General features: G+C 43.7%; 1 protein-coding gene across 1 annotated transcript; it reads right to left on the bottom strand.

Moving 5' to 3' along the window:
* Positions 1-8,238: 8,238 nt before the first annotated feature.
* On the bottom strand, positions 8,239-9,405 carry LOC147967661 (putative F-box/kelch-repeat protein At1g13200). The gene has a single exon (XM_087523210.1). The coding sequence runs from the start codon at positions 9,403-9,405 to the stop codon at positions 8,239-8,241; it is 1,167 nt and encodes a 388-aa protein (XP_087379336.1).
* Between the last annotated feature and the right edge of the window lie 8,718 nt (positions 9,406-18,123).

Genomic DNA, 18,123 nt, shown 5'->3' with positions numbered 1-18,123 from the left:
CTGGACGCGCCCCCTGCCTCGTGGGCCCCCTGGTGCTCCACCGACCTCAACTCCAACTCCATATATTCATGTTCGGGGAGAAAAAAATCAAAGAAAAAGATTCATCACGTTTTACGACACGGAGCCATCGTCAAGCCCTAAAACCACTCAGGAGGGCTGATCTGGAGTCCGTTCGCGGCTCCGGAGAGGGGAATCCGTCGCCGTCGTCATCATCAACCATCCTCCATCACCAATTTCATGATGCTCACCGCCGTGCGTGAGTAATTCCATCGTAGGCTTGCTGGACGGTGATGGGTTGGATGAGATTTATCATGTAATCGAGTTAGTTTTGTTAGAGTTTGATCCCTAGTATCCACTATGTTCTGAGATTGATGTTGCTATGACTTTGCTATGCTTAATGCTTGTCACTAGGGCCCGAGTGCCATGATTTCAGATCTGAACCTATTATGTTTTCATGAATATATGTGAGTTCTTGATCCTATCTTGCAAGTTTATAGTCACCTACTATGTGTTATGATCCGGCAACCCCGAAGTGACAATAATCGGGACCACTCTTGGTGATGACCATAGTTTGAGGAGTTCATGTATTCACTATGTGTTAATGCTTTGGTCCAGTACTCTATTAAAAGGAGGCCTTAATATCCCTTAGTTTCCGTTAGGACCCCGCTGCCATGGGAGGGTAGGACAAAAAATGTCATGCAAGTTCTTTTCCATAAGCACGTATGACTATATTCGGAATACATGCCTACATTACATTGATAAATCGGAGCTAGTTTTGTGTCACCCTATGTTATGTCTGTTACATGATGAACCGCATCCGGCATAATTCTCCATCACCGATCCAATGCCTACGAGCTTTTCACATATTGTTCTTCACTTATTTACTTTTCCGTTGCTACTGTTACAATTACTACAAAACCCAAAAATATTACTTTTGCTACTATTACCGTTATTATCGTACTACTTTGCTACTAAATACTTTGCTGCAGATATTAAGTTATCCAGGTGTGGTTGAATTGACAACTCAACTGCTAGTACTTGAGAATATTCTTTGGTTGCCCTTGTGTCGAATCAATAAATTTGGGTTGAATACTCTACCCTCGAAAGCTGTTGTGATCCCCTATACTTGTGGGTTATCATCGTGCTGTTAGAACTCATCCACTACTTCGTCGTCCTGCTGGATCAAGAAGGCGAGGACGTCACCGAGCGAAACGTGTGCTGAACAAGGAGGTGCCGTACATTCGGTACTCGATCGATTGGATCACAAAGAAGTTCAACTACATCAATCGCATTACTAAACACTTCCGCTTATGGTCTATGAGGGTATCTAGACACACTCTTCCCTCTCGTTGCTATGCATCTCCATGGATAGATCTTGCGTGTGCGTAGAATTTTTTTTGTATTCCATGCAATGTTTCCCAATAGTGGCATCCGAACCAGGTCTATCCGTAGATGATATGCACGAGTAGAACACAAAGAGTTGTGGCCGGTGATAGTCATACTACTTACCACCAACGTCTTATTTTGATTCGGTGGTATTGTGGGATGAAGCGGCCCAAGCAACCTCACATGTCCACGCACATGAGACCGGTTCCACCGACTGACATGCAACAAGCACTGGTACAATGAGGTGCTATACAAACGTTTTTTAACCCCTGTCCGTGACGGTGTTCTAAACCGTCGCCTAGTGAGTCACTGCGATAGGGGATTCCTTCCCACACGACCCAGAAACCGTCGAGGATATTCCCTCCTGGCACACACGCTCGGCAAAATGAGGTCGTGTGCGACCGGCGAGCGATCAAATACGGTTATACGTACAATAGTGCTAAAAATACAATTATACATGCCAAATTGTTTCCGGTCGTAAGTACATCCCACACAGTCAGTCCCCGCTAAACGTTTCCGTCGTATGTACATTCCACGCAGTCAATTCAAGTAATACGTTTCCATTAGTATGTACATCCCACACAGTTAATCCAAGAAGTACGTTTCCGTTCGTATATACATCCCACACAATCACTCCAAGAAAAACGTTTCCGTTCTCAGGTACATCACACACAATTTTCCCCATTAAATCATTTTTGATAGCGTCGCCATTGCACATGATATTAACAATTTTATCATTTTCCGTTATTGAATGCATCACATAGTGTGTGTAGAAGAAAATGTGTGGCAAAGGATGTCCATCACATACATTTCTTATGTGGTAAACGTTTGCGCAAGGTGGCCTAACGCAAACAGTTTCCAAGAGGATGTCGTGTGTGATTGTTCATTGATCCAACACGGTTTATTCCTAGAAACTATGTGCGTTGCCTGAGGTCATCACCCATGGTGAGGGGGAGTGTTGACGTATAAATGTATTGCTTAGTCTCTTCCATCAGATCGGTCTTGATAACCCAGAAGTATAGGGGATCGCAATAGTTTTCGAGGGTAGAGTATTCAACCCAAATTTATTGATTCGACACAAGGGGAGCCAAAAAATATTCTCAAGTATTAGCAGTTGAGTTGTCAATTCAACCACACCTGAAAGACTTAATATCTAGAGCAAAGTATTTAGTAGCAAAGTAGTATGGAAGTAACAGTAACTGTGGCAAAAGTAACAGTAGTAGTTTTTGTAGCAATCATAACGGTGGCAACGGAAAAGTAACTAATCAAAGATCAATATGTGAAAAGCTCGTAGGCAATGGAACAATGATGAATAATTATGTCAGATGCGATTGCTCATGCAACAATTATAACATAGGATGACACAGAACTAGCTCCAGTTCATCAATGTAATGTAGGCATGTATTCCGAATATAGTCATACGTGCGTATGGAAAAGAACTTGCATGACATCTTTTGTCCTACACTCCCGTGACAGCGGGGTCCTATTAGAAACTAAAGGATATTAAGGCCTCCTTTTAATAGAGTATCGGACCAAAGCATTAACACTTAGTGAATACATGAACTACTCAAACTACGGTCATCACCGGGAGTGGTCCCGATTATTGTCACTTCAGAGTTGCCGGACCATAACACATAGTAGGTGACTATTGACTTGCAAGACAGGATCAAGAACTCACATATGTTCATGAAAACATAATAGGTTCAAATCTGAAATCATGGCACTCGGGCCCTAGTGACAAGCATTAAGCATAGCAAAGTCATAGCAACATCAATCTCAGAACATAATGGATACTAGGGATCAAACCCTAACAAAACTAACTCGATTACATGATAAATCTCATCCAACCCATCACCGTTCAGCAAGCCTATGATGGAATTACTCACGCATGGCGGTAAGCATCATGAAATTGATGATGGAGGAAGGTTGATGATGACGACGGTAACGGATTCCCCTCTCCGGAGCCCCGAACGGACTCCAGATCAACTCTCCTGAGAAAGATTAGGGATTGGTGGCAGCTTCGTATCATAAAATGCGATGAATCCTTCTCTCTGATTTTTTTCTCTCCGAACGTGAATATATGGAGTTGGAGTTGAGGTCGGTGGAGTCTCAGGGGGGCCCACGAGGCAGGGGGCGCGCCCCAGGGGGGTGGGCGCGCCCTGCACCCTCGTGGACAGGGTGTGGGCCCCCTGATGCTGATTCTTTTGCCAGTATTTTTTTATTAATTCCAAAATGTGTCTCCGTGGATTTTCAGGTCATTTCGAAAACTTTTATTTCTGCACAAACATAACACCAAGGCAATTCTGCTGAAAACAGCATCAGTCCGATTTAGTTCCATTCAAACCATGCAAATTAAAGTCCAAAACAAGGGAAAAAATGTTTGGAAAAGTAGATACATTGGAGACGTATCATCAATGAATCCAAAAGACTTATCTGATGGAAGAGTATGTCAACACCCCCCTCACATGTGGCTCCATCAGGCCTAAACATTGACCGAAAGTAGGCTGCAATTTAATGTAGAAGACCTGTTGGCTCCAATACCATGTAGAAGTGTATGCTCTAACCAATGCAATCAAAAGACTGATCTGATGAAAGCGACTAAGCAATACATTTATACAATAACACTCGCCCCTACTGCTACGGATGACGACAAAGACGATCTCCAGTCGTCGTTGCCATCCACAGTGCAAGTATCGTCTCAGGTGGAGGCCGCCGGGCCTCCTGGGGTCGAGCAGAGTGGGGGCTGCAATGACAGTAGTCGATGGTGGGCAGTGCAGACAAGAATTTGGATTGTAGCATCCTCGGTAATTTTTTCAGAAACATCACATATGTTGCATAAGTTCTTTCCGCAACAATACCCATGTTCGAAAAAAGTGAAGATGGCAAAAGAAATTCTGCAACACCACTTCTGTTGCAAAAAAAATCTACAACAAAACTGTGTTGCAAAAATAATTCTGCAACAAGACCCGTGTTGCAAAAAAATCCGCAACACAGCCGATGTTATAAATGTTTCTATAACAAGATCTCTGTTGCAAAGTGGAGAAATACATTCACCCGTTAGATTGCGTCGGATTCAACGGCTCGCAAGGCGGTGAATCTTTTTACAATGTCTAACTACGTTTGCATTCAAAATGTTAGAAACATGTGAATATTTATTTAAAATGGAATGTGCATTTTTTGAATGGCACGAAACTTTTCCTTACACTATACAAAACTTTGCTTCACATTTTGTAAATATTTTTTAAATGTGATATTTTTTAAAACATGTGAACATTTTTTGAATAGTATGAAATATATTTTTGAATTAGGCAAATATTCTAAATGGTTCTTAAAATGACACAAACATTTTTTTAAACTGTGTGAATATGTTTTGAATGTGACGAACATTTTTTCCTAATGCTACCAATATTATTTTAAAGGTGCCAAAACATTTATTTTGTTTTGAAAGCGCTTTGATTTTTTTGTTTAAATATAATATTGTTTCATTTCAGTAATTTAAATAAAAGTAATAAAACAAGAAAAAAAGAAAAAATGTTTTTTTGCGGGGAAAAAAGAAAAAATGTTGAACATGTGTTATCACATGTGAGGAGAGACCAGAATAATGTAAGCCATCTTCTGGGGCAGATGGGTCGCTCGGGGCCACGGACTGCAATTTGGGACTGTATTGATCCCAGGCTCCCAGCAGATTGAATAAAATTCTTTACCCCGCAATAAAAGAGAGGGGGGGGACCACCGTTTCTCCCTGCAAAAATGCTGCACCTACGTAAAGTCTTACGAAGCTTTACGTAAATCCTTTGCATGGGTGGGCCCGTGCCCCAAGTAATACCCAATATAAAACTGCCACGTCTCATTTTACATAAGGTACTGTTGACACACGAACACGTTACGTGTATCCTCAACGTCGGGAGTCATGCATCGCAGCTCACGTCGAAGGATACCCGACCGACAGCGCGATACGCAAGACAGTCGACGGGCGCTTTTGCAGACCCGAAAACCCCACACCCCCGGGAGGGACCCCGTCAGGGAGTGCGGCGGCTATGGGCTGCCCTAGGTCGATTCGCTCGCCCCTAGAGCCTCGGGATTCGCAGCTCTCAAACACGAATAACAGCGAAGAACGAGAGAGAAAAACGGTGGAGAGATAAAACGTAGATGAAAAAGTAGTATATTGATTTGTTCGATTGTGTGTTGTTTTATCGGCCATCACCCCCAATATATATAAGAGCTGGCTCGACTTCCCCTACAAGTAAAGGATTCATCTAGGCTTTCCTTACAAGAAATTACATCAATTCACGCCCTAGAGTCCTAGTTCTAATCCAACTCGGATTCAGTCTGAATCTGGCCCAACTTCTGTCTTCCTCCTTGCGCGGGCCGCCGAGCTTGCATATGATCTTTGATCAAGACGGCCCAAATATCAAACTTGTGCGCCTCGACGATACGAACAACTCTCATGTTGATTACTTTTTCAAACAAGGCCATCTTGAATACTTCTCGTGATCATCTTTACCTTCCAGTCGGACTCGGTCTTGCAGTAGACTAGATTATCCGAGTCTCATAGTGAACTTGTAGGCCATATACTATCTCTGATGATGATGACTCCAAAACCAAAGTTTACCGTCTTGATGATACGCATAACTTCTGTATTGAACACTTCTTCATCCGAGGTCATCTTGATAAACTTTCGGGCACACGTTCAGTTTCACTCGGATTCGAACTCATCCACTCGGATATTAGAGACTTTCACTCGGACCGTCCGACTGAACTTTTCACTCGGATGACTATATTTTCATTTGGAAAGCAATATCTTACGCGATCGGCAACTTTTCGTTCCGATGATAATCTTTTCACTCGGAACATTTTCATCTGGAGGACAATTTCACTCGGATGACTATATTTTTATTCGGATAATAATAAGTTCATCCGGTCAGCAAACTTCCACTCGACCGGTAATTTTCACTCGACTGGTAAATTTTCACTCGGATGATAAGCCTTTTCACTCGGATTTCCGAATGAAAACACAATCTGATCTTGTCTTATCTCTCCAGGCCTCATACGACCTTGGATTGAGACGAATTATATATGAAAATCGATCGGCTCGACGAGACGAAACTTTTCCATGTTGAAGGTTTTTCAATTCAATGTTGTCTTGAGGGCTGAATAGCTCATGCATTGCATCAGACACTCATCAACATGTGTCTGATGTCAAACGTAATATTTTGGTTTCTGGCCTGTCCAAACCGTATTGACCGTAAATTTTGTATATGAACTCGGATTAAGATGATTTATATATGAAAATCACTTGCCTCGACGAGACGAAGACAATTCCTTTAGAGTGCTCCTTCATCTGAGATCATATTGAGGGCGTAATCGGCCGAAAAGCACTCAGAACACTAAATTTTGTCGCTCGGAGTACAGCTTCGGCCACTGAGATGAGGTCGAATGGCGATAGCCTAAATATCAAAGTTGTTCCACTCGACGATGTGAAACTTTCTCATGGTGAAAACCCTTTCACTCTGTATTTTGCCAAAATCAGGTGTCAACAGGTACGTAAAGATCTTTACGTAGGTGTAGCTTTGTCCTTCTCCCCGCGCTGGGCCAGCCTAGTAAGGCGCCGGTCCAGTCAGGAGTCTACGGGAAAAACGATCAACATCACCTTGTATAGCGCTACAATTTGACGTGAATTGGCTCAGATTTTTTTTAGGGAATGCCATCATGGCCCACTTTATTTCAAGTTGAATAACTATACATCTTTCATTACAGCCGGGACAATAAAGCTATGGGGATTACCCTCCCGAAACACAAAAGAATTAGAAGTAATAGCATGTCAAGCTAATGTGTGTGCCACCATGTTCACTTCCTAGTTGCAATGTTGCACGGAGATGTTCCCAATTCTGGATGCAATCCGAAAACAATCTGCTAGTATAACCGAGTATGGACTCCACATCTGAATGGCCCCACTAAAAGCTTATACAAGTTCCAGAGAATCTATTTCAGCTATTATATATTGGAACACAACCCAACTTTTCCACCATGTATTGCCCTTCTGCAGTGCTGTTGCCTCTGCTGTTGCTGCATCAAAAATCGATCTAGAGGCCAGTAAGCTCCTGCAATAGCTTCACCAACTGCATTACGTAGCACTGCATCTGCTCCATCTGTTCCATTTTCAATAAAAGATGCATCGACGTTCAGTTTATATGAAAGTCTTCGTTGTCTCTGGTCTGCACCACGTTATTATATAAATGTGGTTCAGATTTTGAGTAAGCTCTCACATAGTTGGTTGCTATAGCTTGAATGGCAAAAGCGGAACGAGGTAGAGGAGTCACAACCACCCATTTTACGAGTTAGTTTGTCTATTGGTGCTTTAGCAGCCTATTATCCCGTTGCATACAAATTCATGAGAAGTCAATGGTTTTTCTCTTGCACCTCGCTAGACAGCGCCACCTAGTAAGCTATGTTTGGATATTGTTGAAGGGCACCACATATTCGCTGAAGTTTGTTATTGTAATAGAAGTTTAAGTAAATTGTCGCCAAAGTTGTTATAAGATGCACAGTGAAGTTGGAGCACGATATCCACATAGGATATTTCAGCAAAAAAAAAAGAGAGATCCACATAGGATGATACCCACTGAATAGATTATATTTTCTTTTTATTTATTTTTCAAAAAACAGATGTGCACGGAGACAAGCACGCACTTTACCCCTTGAGAAACATGCACATACATACCATATTATTCATATAAGCATTTCCAAGAAACTAAGATCTTAGGTAAGCCACCACAAACGAATCACGACACATCGCCTACCACTAAGAAAAGAGAGAGAGAGAAAGAAATACTTTTTTGCTGCAAAAAGATGTTAACTCCCTTCAGAGAAGTATATAGTCTCAAGATCCCGGCAGCGAGGGGAGTCAAAAAAGGCATGTGGCACGAGGCTCTCATGAAATACGAGGAATCTTGGATCTACTACACTACCGAATTTGAAATCTCCGCGAATCACCCTCTTGTCTTTGAGATGGTACATCCTGGCCATGTCACATTTAGGACATCCGATGAGGATGGCACCGTTCCCAAGAGAGATGACCTTGCTCACCGATACTACATCGCGTTTGGAAAGTACGGGCATCGGCACATGGACTCGATGGAGCAATGTCCAGGTCTCCGCCTTGTGGTCTTGTAGGCCCCATATGTCTAGGGATGTCAAGCATTCTGACATAGCCGCGACGCAGAGCTCCCCATCGAGCTCAAATAAGGATGTCCTCACGGTATTGTCTGGCGAGGGTTGGGACATGAGCCGGAATGTCTCGGAAGCCGTGTCGAATGCTAGCATCTTTCTGGTGTGGTTGGCTTGAGGGTGCTTAGAGAGCCAATGTAGGTTTCCACGATGAGCCACTGGAACCTCGTACTTTGGTAACCTACCGGATGGGTCGGAAGGAGCTGGCCCCAGTTGACGTGGTAGGATGGCACCGGCCGAGAGGATGTAGTAGCGACGCCTCGTCTCAGGTTTGAAGTTAGAATTAGTAAATTCTTCCTCCTCTTTCTGAATGGCATGGCATAAAAGGCGATACTCGCCGGAAGAAGTGTGGAAGTAGAAGCCGCACTCGAAGACCGAGCAGTAGGATTGCCGACCCAACTCAGGCAGGTTGGTCCACTGCCTGGTGGCCGGGTTGCAGATGACGAAGAGGGCCCAACTTTGTTTTAGCACAAGCAGACCATCGAGAGAATACAAGACATTCTTAAAGTTGCCGGAGGGGTCATGGCCGCAAAGGAAGCGGTATGTCTGCTCCTGCGTCGGCTCGAGAGACATAGCTTGCACTGCCGGGTATTGGTCGCCGATGAATTGGACGACCATCTCGCGGGGGCGGCTGGCAGCGTGGGCGACGAGGAAGGAACGGTCGGTGGTGACACGATGCCAGTCCTTGCAGACGGCGCGACAACGGAGCACCGACACCGATGGGAGGCGGACGAGGATGTGCACCAGAGCGTCGTCGCTTAGAGCGTGGATACCTCCACCTGAGGTCTCCATCGATTCGATCGGTGGCGCAGCCTCCAACTTGACGCCACAAAGCAGCGTTGGCGCAGTAGTTGAAGCAGAGGAAGACTCACCGCCTTGCCTTCCCTTATTTCATCATGTATATATACACAGCATGATAGGATCAGATCCCGGAGTCAGAATCGGAGTTCCACCGTGCGAGAAAAAACCGGAAGGGAAAGTAGGACGTCCGATTTTCTGTCCAAACGTTGGACCGAATCGTAATAGAGATCCACTCGTACGGTCATACAACTTGGATGGATGTACCGATTTTCTTTCCAGAACGATTGTCAGTCGTATTGCCTTCCTACTCTTCTTTCTCCGTCAGAACTCAGAAGCCGGACGGAGGGGATGAAGCTGCCGCAATGTCCTCCTCCTTGCCCCCATACTCTCTCGCCGGATTGAAACTCCTGCCGTTGGCCATTTCTCTCGCCGGACGCGGCAGCTCGAGCGCTCAGCCAGGCATGGATCCCGGGTGGCCGCAGCGGCTGACCAGCTCGAGAGCTCCGGCGCGGACCTCGAGGAGGTAGATCCTGGCTGGGCGCAGCTGCTTCGTTTGGCTCGAGCACGGCAGCTCGTAAATGGAGGCGACTGGCTCTACCGGCTCGACGTTGCTTTCTTAGGCGGAGGCTGAAGATCTGGACGCTGTAGCCTCGCAGTGGAGTGCTCGCAAGAGAACTACTGGGGACGATCTGCAGTTCGCTGATTCAGCTCTACATACACACGAGACGCGACACAGCCAAAGGTAAATTATTTTCTTGCTTTTTTTGCGGGGAATTATTTTCTTGCTTTGTTGCTCTCATCGCACCAACTATGTGATGAGGTCACAGTACTTGAATCGATCTATACCCCGGGTGCCACGAACACTCGGCAAAGGACCAAATACCGCCGGCAAAGCCGTTGCCAAGAGTTGCCCGAGCCCGCCCCCGCCGCAGACCGTAAGCCTCTCCCTCTCCTCTCCCCTGCCCTCCTCTCTCTCTCTCTCCCTCTCTGCTAGCTAGGGCAAATTTCATAGAGCGCTATTGTGATGTTGTTCATATGAACCCTAGGTATTTTTTTAGCATTTAGGAAAAAAGATTAGCAAACTTTTTTAGGAAATTAACTAGGGCAAATTTTGATGAAAATACCTAAATAGTAATTCTATTTAGCTTTAAATTAACGAAGGATATATAAATTATAGTAGCATTTAGCTTTAAATTAATAGAGGCTATAAACAAAAAACAGTAGCATTTAGCTATAAAAAGTTATTTGGACTATGGACCTGAATCTGGTCCAAATTTCATTGAAATGAAATTTGAATTATTTGGACTATGGACCTGAATATTTTTGAAGAAATTGGGTGTAGGTACTAAGGTCTTGCTGTAGAAATTTTGGTGAGGTCAGAAGGGTTAGAGAAAATGGAGTTCCTTTGCAATTTCTAATAAGGTCTTGTTGGAATATTTGCCCTAAAACAATTTGGATGAAAAGAAAATAATGTGTGTGTGTATGTGAGAGAGAGAGAGAGAGGAATAGCTAGAACAGAATTTGGGTTCTGTCCTAGGCAGAGAAGTGTTTAGTGAGGTCATTTTGCAAAGGTTTTGGGGTTTTGAAAAGACCACTTTTTTTCAAGGAAAATAATTTAGGCAAGTTTTATTTTAAAGTTGATCCCTTCCTAGACTTTTAGCTTTAGACAAAAAACAAAATTATTTAGCTATAAATAAAAAATAGTAGCTATGGCATTTAGCTATAAACAGAAAACAGAATTGTTTTTCTTTTCAAAAACTCGGTTAAAGTAATTGTTGCTATGTAAACGAAAAATAATATTGATGTTATATGATATATGTCATTGATGTTCATTTGCATATTCCATTATTGTTGATTATATCTTTTCACTTAAGTGGTCATATTATATGCAAATTCCTCAATAGTGTTTGCTCATGTTATATGCAACATTGAAGTGGTTCGGTTGTGACAAAGTGGCTTTTTGTTGTTTCCAGGGAATGAAGCCGAGTGGCCTATGTTTTGCCGGAATGTTGATTTATTTCCGTTCCGGCAAATTTCAGGTGCTCGATTTGTCCACTTTTTAGCAAAGGTCATCCCGAAATTTTTCGTGAATTTGCCGCACCGGAATTTGCCCGGAATTTGCCGCACCGGGAAGGTGGGTAAAGGAACCCTACTCCGAGATTGTAAAGGATAATCCGACAATTACGGAAGAGCGGTATGAAATATTCAAGGCGGCTTGCGATGCCGAAGCTGCCAGAGAAAAGTCGAATTACATGAAGGGGCTTCAAGAGAGGAACATGGGGTGCCACCACCTTGGAAGCCGTGGTTACGCGGGGAAGAGTGTTGGAAATATGCCCTAGAGGCAATAATAAATTGGTTATTATTATATTTCCTTATTCATGATAATCGTTTATTATCCATGCTATAATTGTATTGATAGGAAACTCAGATACATATGTGGATAGATAGACAACACCATGTCCCTAGTGAGCCTCTAGTTGACTAGATCGTTGATCAATAGATGGTTATGGTTTCCTAACCATGGACATTAGATGTCGTTGATAACGGGATCACATCATTAGGAGAATGATGTGATGGACAAGACCCAATCCTAAGCCTAGCACAAGATCGTATAGTTCGTCTGCTAAAGCTTTTCTAATGTCAAGTATCATTTCCTTAGACCATGAGATTGTGCAACTCCCGGATACCGTAGGAATGCTTTGGGTGTACCAAACTTCACAACGTAACTGGGTGGCTATAAAGGTGCACTACGGGTATCTCTAAAAGTGTCTGTTAGGTTGGCATGAATCGAGACTTCGACTTGTCACTCCATGTAACGGAGAGGTATCTCTGGGCCCACTCGGTAGGACATCATCATAATGTGCACAATGTGACCAAGGAATTGATCACGGGATGATGTGTTGCGGAACGAGTAAAGAAACTTGCCGGTAACGAGATTGAACAAGGTATCGGGATACCGACGATCGAATCTCGGGCAAGTATCATACCGGTAGACAAAGGGAATTGTATGCGGGATTGACTGAATCCTTGACATCGTGGTTCATCCGATGAGATCATCGTGAAACATGTGGGAGCCAACATGGGTATCCAGATCCCGCTGTTGGTTATTGACCACAGAGATTTGCTGATCTCTGGCGAAGAGTGGGCTAATGTTTCGTGTCTGGGTCAGTGGATTAACAGGGTTCTGACGGTGGTCTTGGCTTGGGCTAGGGAGGAGAGGTGCGAGCTACCGGTGGTGAGCTGTGCGGTGGAGCTCGAGTCAATTCACGGGCTAGGGGCTGCTATGTGATGACCCACAAGTGTAGGGGATCTATCGTAGTCCTTTCGATAAGTAAGAGTGTCGAACCCAACAAGGAGGAGAAGGAAATGATAGGCAGTTTTCAGTAAGGTATTCTCTGCAAGCACTGAAATTATCGATAACAAATAGTTTTGTGATAAGGTAATTGGTAACGAGCAACATGTAACAAAAGTAAATAAGGTGCAGCAAGGTGGCCCAATCCTTTTTGTTGCAAAGGACAAGCCTGGACAAATTCTTATATAGAGGAAAACGCTCCCGAGGACACATGGGAATTATCGTCAAGCTAGTTTTCATCACGCTCATATGATTCGCGTTCGGTATTTTGATAATTTGATATGTGGGTGGACCGGTGCTTGGGTGCTGCCCTTACTTGGACAAGCATCCGACTTATGATTAACTCCTATTGCAAGCATCCGCAACTAAAAAAGAAGTATTAAGATAAAACCTAACCATAGCATGAAACATATGGATCAAAATCAGCCCTTACGAAGCAACGCCTAAACTGGGGTTTAAGCTTCTGTCACTCTAGCAACCCATCATCTACTTATTACTTCCCAATGCCTTCCCCTAGGCCCAAACAATGGTGAAGTGTCATGTAGTCGACGTTCACACGACACCACTAGAGGAGAGACAACATACATCTCATCAAAATATCGAATGAATACCAAATTCACATGACTACTAATAGCAAGACTTCTCCCATGTCCTCAGGAACAAACGTAACTACTCACAAATAAAATTCATGTTCATAATCAGAGGGGTATTAATATGCATTAAGGATCTGAACATATAATCTTCCACCGAATAAACCAACTAGCATTAACTACAAGCAGTATTTAACACTACTAGCAACCTACAGGTACCAATCTTAGGCTTTGGGACAAAGATTGGATACAAGAGATGAACTAGGATTTGAGAGGAGATGGTGCTGGTGAAGATGTTGATCGAGACTGACCCCCTCCTGATGAGAGGATTGTTGGTGATGACGATGGCGATGATTTCCCCCTCCCGGAGGGATGTTTTCCCGGTAGAATAGCTCCGCCGGAGCCCTAGATTGGTTCTGCCAAGGTTCCGCCTCGTGGCGGCGGAGTTTCGTCCTGCAAGCTTGCTTATGATTTTTTCCAGGGTAAAAGACTTCATATAGCAGAAGATGGACACCGGAGGCCTGCCGGGGGCCCACGATGCAGGGGGCGCGCCCAGGGGGGTAGGGCACGCCCCCACCCTCGTGGCTAGGGTGTGGGCCCCCTCTGGTATTTTCTTCCCTCAGTATTTTTTATCAATTCCAAAAATGACTTCCGTGGAGTTTCAGGACTTTTGGAGTTAGGCAGAATAGGTCTCTAATATTTGCTCCTTTTCCAGCCCAGAATTCCAGCTGCCGGCATTCTCCCTCTTCATGTAAACCTTGTAAAATAAGAGAGAAAAGGCATAAGTATTGTGACATAATGTGTAATAACAGCCCATAATGCAATAAATATCAATATCAAAGCATGATGCAAAATGGACGTATTACTATGGCGGGGCTCGATGCATGTGTGAAGACGAGGGGAGGGAATGGAGGAGGTGCGAGGAGAAGAGGTCGTGCAGGGGGGGCTTTTGTACGATCGCTGGGGGTGCTGGGGCCATGGCACCGCCGCACTTCACGCTGGAGGTTGGCAGAGCCGCCAGCCTACTCGTTGCTTTGGCTGCGGCTCGAGTGGTCACATGAGGAGTCGGGGAAGCAGCCAAGATTCTCTGCATTGGCCTAGAGTGTCGCAACAAGTCTAGGTGCACGGGCGCATAGTGGTCATGGCCGCGACCACGTTTAGGGGAGGGGGCCTAGCCATGGCTGGATGCTGGGAGGGGCTCGGATGCGTGGTGCTGCGTGTGGCAAGGGCGTCGGGGACGCGCGGCTGGGTGTCAGTCGCGTGGCCAGGGGCCGGGTGTTGCACAGAGTGTGCGCTCTGGCATGCCACCTCTGGTCACCAAGGCAGTTGTGTCCTGATGTTTTTGGGCGTATCTGGCTTTGTCTAGTAGCTAGGGGTGGTATACTGGGAGCATGTGTGGCTGCAGGTGGGTCCAGGATGACGTGTGTTGCCAACTAGACCTTCTAGAAGTTCCTGGGTACAAGGTGTTTATTGTGTGCAAAATGAAAACTACTAAAGGTTTGGTTGTGAGCTTTGGGGTAGTTGGTCTAGGTACTAAGGTGAGTCTAAATGCAAAGTTTCAGTGCAATAACATCCTTCTAGCTAGTACTTGCTATACAAAGTGAAAGAAGGTCCAGAAAGTAAAAAGAAGAGGAGGGGCTCAAATGCAAAAGTTTCTGGAAGGGCTAGGGACTTATCTAAAGTGTATTTAACCCAAAGGATTTATGAGAATTATCTAGGGATTTTTAGAAATCTAGAGAAGTTAGTTGCTTCATAATCCAAATGCCCTAGTGCACATATTCTTTATAAAAATAACATACTTTTGGGTTTGAGTTATGAGCAAAAGTTAAGATGCTAGGAAGAGAAGAGTAGCTAGTAAGGGTGGATTTTAGTTGGTTTCATGTTTGTTCAGTTCAGAGGAGTTGATCAAAGAAAGCCAGAGCAGAAAGCAGAGAATCCAACAGAAGAAGAAGAAGAAGAAGAAGAAGAAGAAGAAGAAGAAGAAGAAGAAAAAGAAAAATGGGCCAAAAATCAGGGTGTTACAACCTTCTTCAATGGAGAGGTTTCCCCGGTAAATTTAGAGATTGGATTGCAACTGTCTTGTGTTCCTCATCTTTGAGGATCCTTTTAAATGGAGTGCCTGGCGTTCTCATCAAGTATGGTCGTGGGCTACGACAAGGGGACCCCGTCCCCCTCTCTTCTATTCGTCATTGCTATTGACCCATTGCAACAAATCCTTAGGTGACGACGAGACATGGATTCCTGCATAATATGAATCTGCAAATAAAATGATGTGTTCGACGGGCTTTGGAAGATTGCCTCGTGGATCGCTTTCCTCCTAACCCACCAGATCGCGCATAATGTTACTGCCAGTCGGACCTAGAAATCTTTTAGAAGGTTCCAAAAACTTGAAAACCACACTTCCTATACATAAATGGGTCGGTCTGTTCGTTCATGGCGGGGAGCGCCAAGTACGGCTAAGATTTTAACCGGCGCGTGAAGCGCCAAATAGGAAATCCTGGTGTCGAGGGGGTAGGGTGGCATGAGAGCTATTTCTCGCTTAGTGCGAGTCAACGCGGTACTCTTACCACAAGGAGTTCCCTTAATGAGTCAGCCTAGTCAATCAACTTTCTTCCAATTTTTCTTTCAGTTTTCCATCCTGCTTTGCTATTTCTGGTTTTTATCTCATTTGTTTTTTAGTTTTCCTGCATATCTTCGTTGATTTCCTTCCTTTTTCTTTTTCTTTCTTTCTTCGGTTTCCACGTGTTTTCTTCAAAAAAAAATTTGTGTGCCTTTCTTCATCATTTTTATTGGTTTTTTGTGTGTGTTTCTTCAGCAAGGTTTTTCAACACATGTCTATGTTTTTTAATATACATTGTACATTTTTAGTGTACGCGCGGAACATTTTTCTGATACACATTAAACAATTTTCAAAAGCACCATGTACATTTTTGACAAATACATGCTTTGAAGAAAAAATTTCAATACATGTTGAGCATTTTCCAAATACACGTAAACATTTTTTAATGGCAATAAACATTTTATGAAACTACGTGGTCATTTTTTTTAGGGAAAAGCTTCATATCAATCGGCCGATTTTAAGCATGCATCCGCCACGCGCTGCATCGTGAGATGACGCTGATCAACGTTTTATGTTGGGCGTGTTTTCACACGGGTCTATTACATTTTCGCTTGCAATTTTGCTCGGCCTTCTCGTGCGCACGACAAGAGCCCCGTGGGCCTTCAACCTTCCATGCCGCTTCCTTCCTGAAACAACGTCCAGGTTCGGTCGTTCTCCACACATCTCTCGTTCATCCAAACGAGGCGGTAGCAGCTGCACCGCCGTTGCCGTCATCGCTGTCTCCGGTCGTCTCTACCACCGCCCATCCCTCTTTGCTCCTCCTCTCCTCTATCAACAACGTCCGTTGTTAACATACTCTTCCATCAGATTGGTTTTTTGGTTGCATTTGCTAGAGCATGCATTTTTATATGGTATCAGAGCTAAGAGGTCTTGAGTTCAAGACTGGCTGAGACAATTAAATTGCAGCCTACTTTTGGTCCACGTTTAGATCTGAAGGAGGCACACATGAGGGGCAGTGTTGACATATAAATATATTGCTTAGTCTCTTCCGTCAGATTGGTCTTTTTGGTTGCATTGGTTAGGGAATGCACTTCTACATGGAGTGGTCTAGTCAATGAAACCAAAAGACTTATCTGATGGAAGAGTATGTCAATACTCCCCCTCACGTGTGGCTCCCTCAGGCCTAAACTTGGACCGAAAGTGGGCTGCAATTTAATGGCGCCAGCTAGGTATTGAATTCAAGACCTCTTGGCTCCAATACTATGTAGAAGTGCATACTCTAACCAATGCAACCAAAAGACTGATCTGATGGAAGCGACTAAGCAATACATTTATACATCAACACTCGCCCCTGCTGCTACCGGATGACGACGAAGACAACCTCCACTCGTCGCTGCCATCCACAGTGCAAGCATCGCCTCAAGTGGAGGCGGCCGATCTAACGAAAAACTTACAGAAGTCGATGGTGGGCAGTGCAGGTAAGAATTTGGATTGCAGCATCCTTGGTAATTTTTTCTGAAACATCACATGTATTGCATAAGTTCTTTCCGCAACAATACATGTGTTCCAAAAAAGCGAAGATGGCTAAAAGAAATTCTGCAACACCACTTCTGTTGCAAGAAAAATCTACAACAAAACTATTGCAAAAATAATTCTGCAACAAGACCTGTGTTGCAAAAAAATATCCGCAACCCAACCAATATTATAAATGTTTCTATAACAAGATCTCTGTTGCAAAGTGGAGAAATACGTTCACCCGTTAGATTGCGTCAGATTCGACGACTCGCGAGGCGGTGGATCTTTTTAAAAGATCCACCGGCCGACACGTAGCAGCCCTTTTTTTTACAATGTCTAAATACTTTTGCTTTTAAAATGTTAGAAACATTTTTTTGAAACATGTGCATAATTATTTAAAATGGAATGTGCATTTTTGATTGGCACGAAACTTTTCCTTACACTATACAAAACTTTTCTTACATTTTGTAAATATTTTTTAAATGTGATATGTTTTAAAACATGTGAACATTTTCTGAATAGTATGAAATATAATTTTGAATTAGGCAAATATTGAAACAGTTCTTAAAATGACACAAACAGTTTTTGAAAGTGTGTCAATATGTTTTGAATGTGACAAACATTTTTTCCTAATGCTACCAATATTATTTTAAAGTTGCCTAAACATTTATTAAACACAGCACGTACATTTT

Source organism: Triticum urartu, chromosome 5A (assembly GCF_056163025.1).
Source record: "Triticum urartu cultivar PI428250 chromosome 5A, HENAU_Tu73, whole genome shotgun sequence".
NCBI lineage: Eukaryota > Viridiplantae > Streptophyta > Magnoliopsida > Poales > Poaceae > Triticum > Triticum urartu.
The sequence above is the reverse complement of the archived record's forward strand: the minus strand, read 5'-3'. Positions and strand labels throughout refer to the sequence as shown.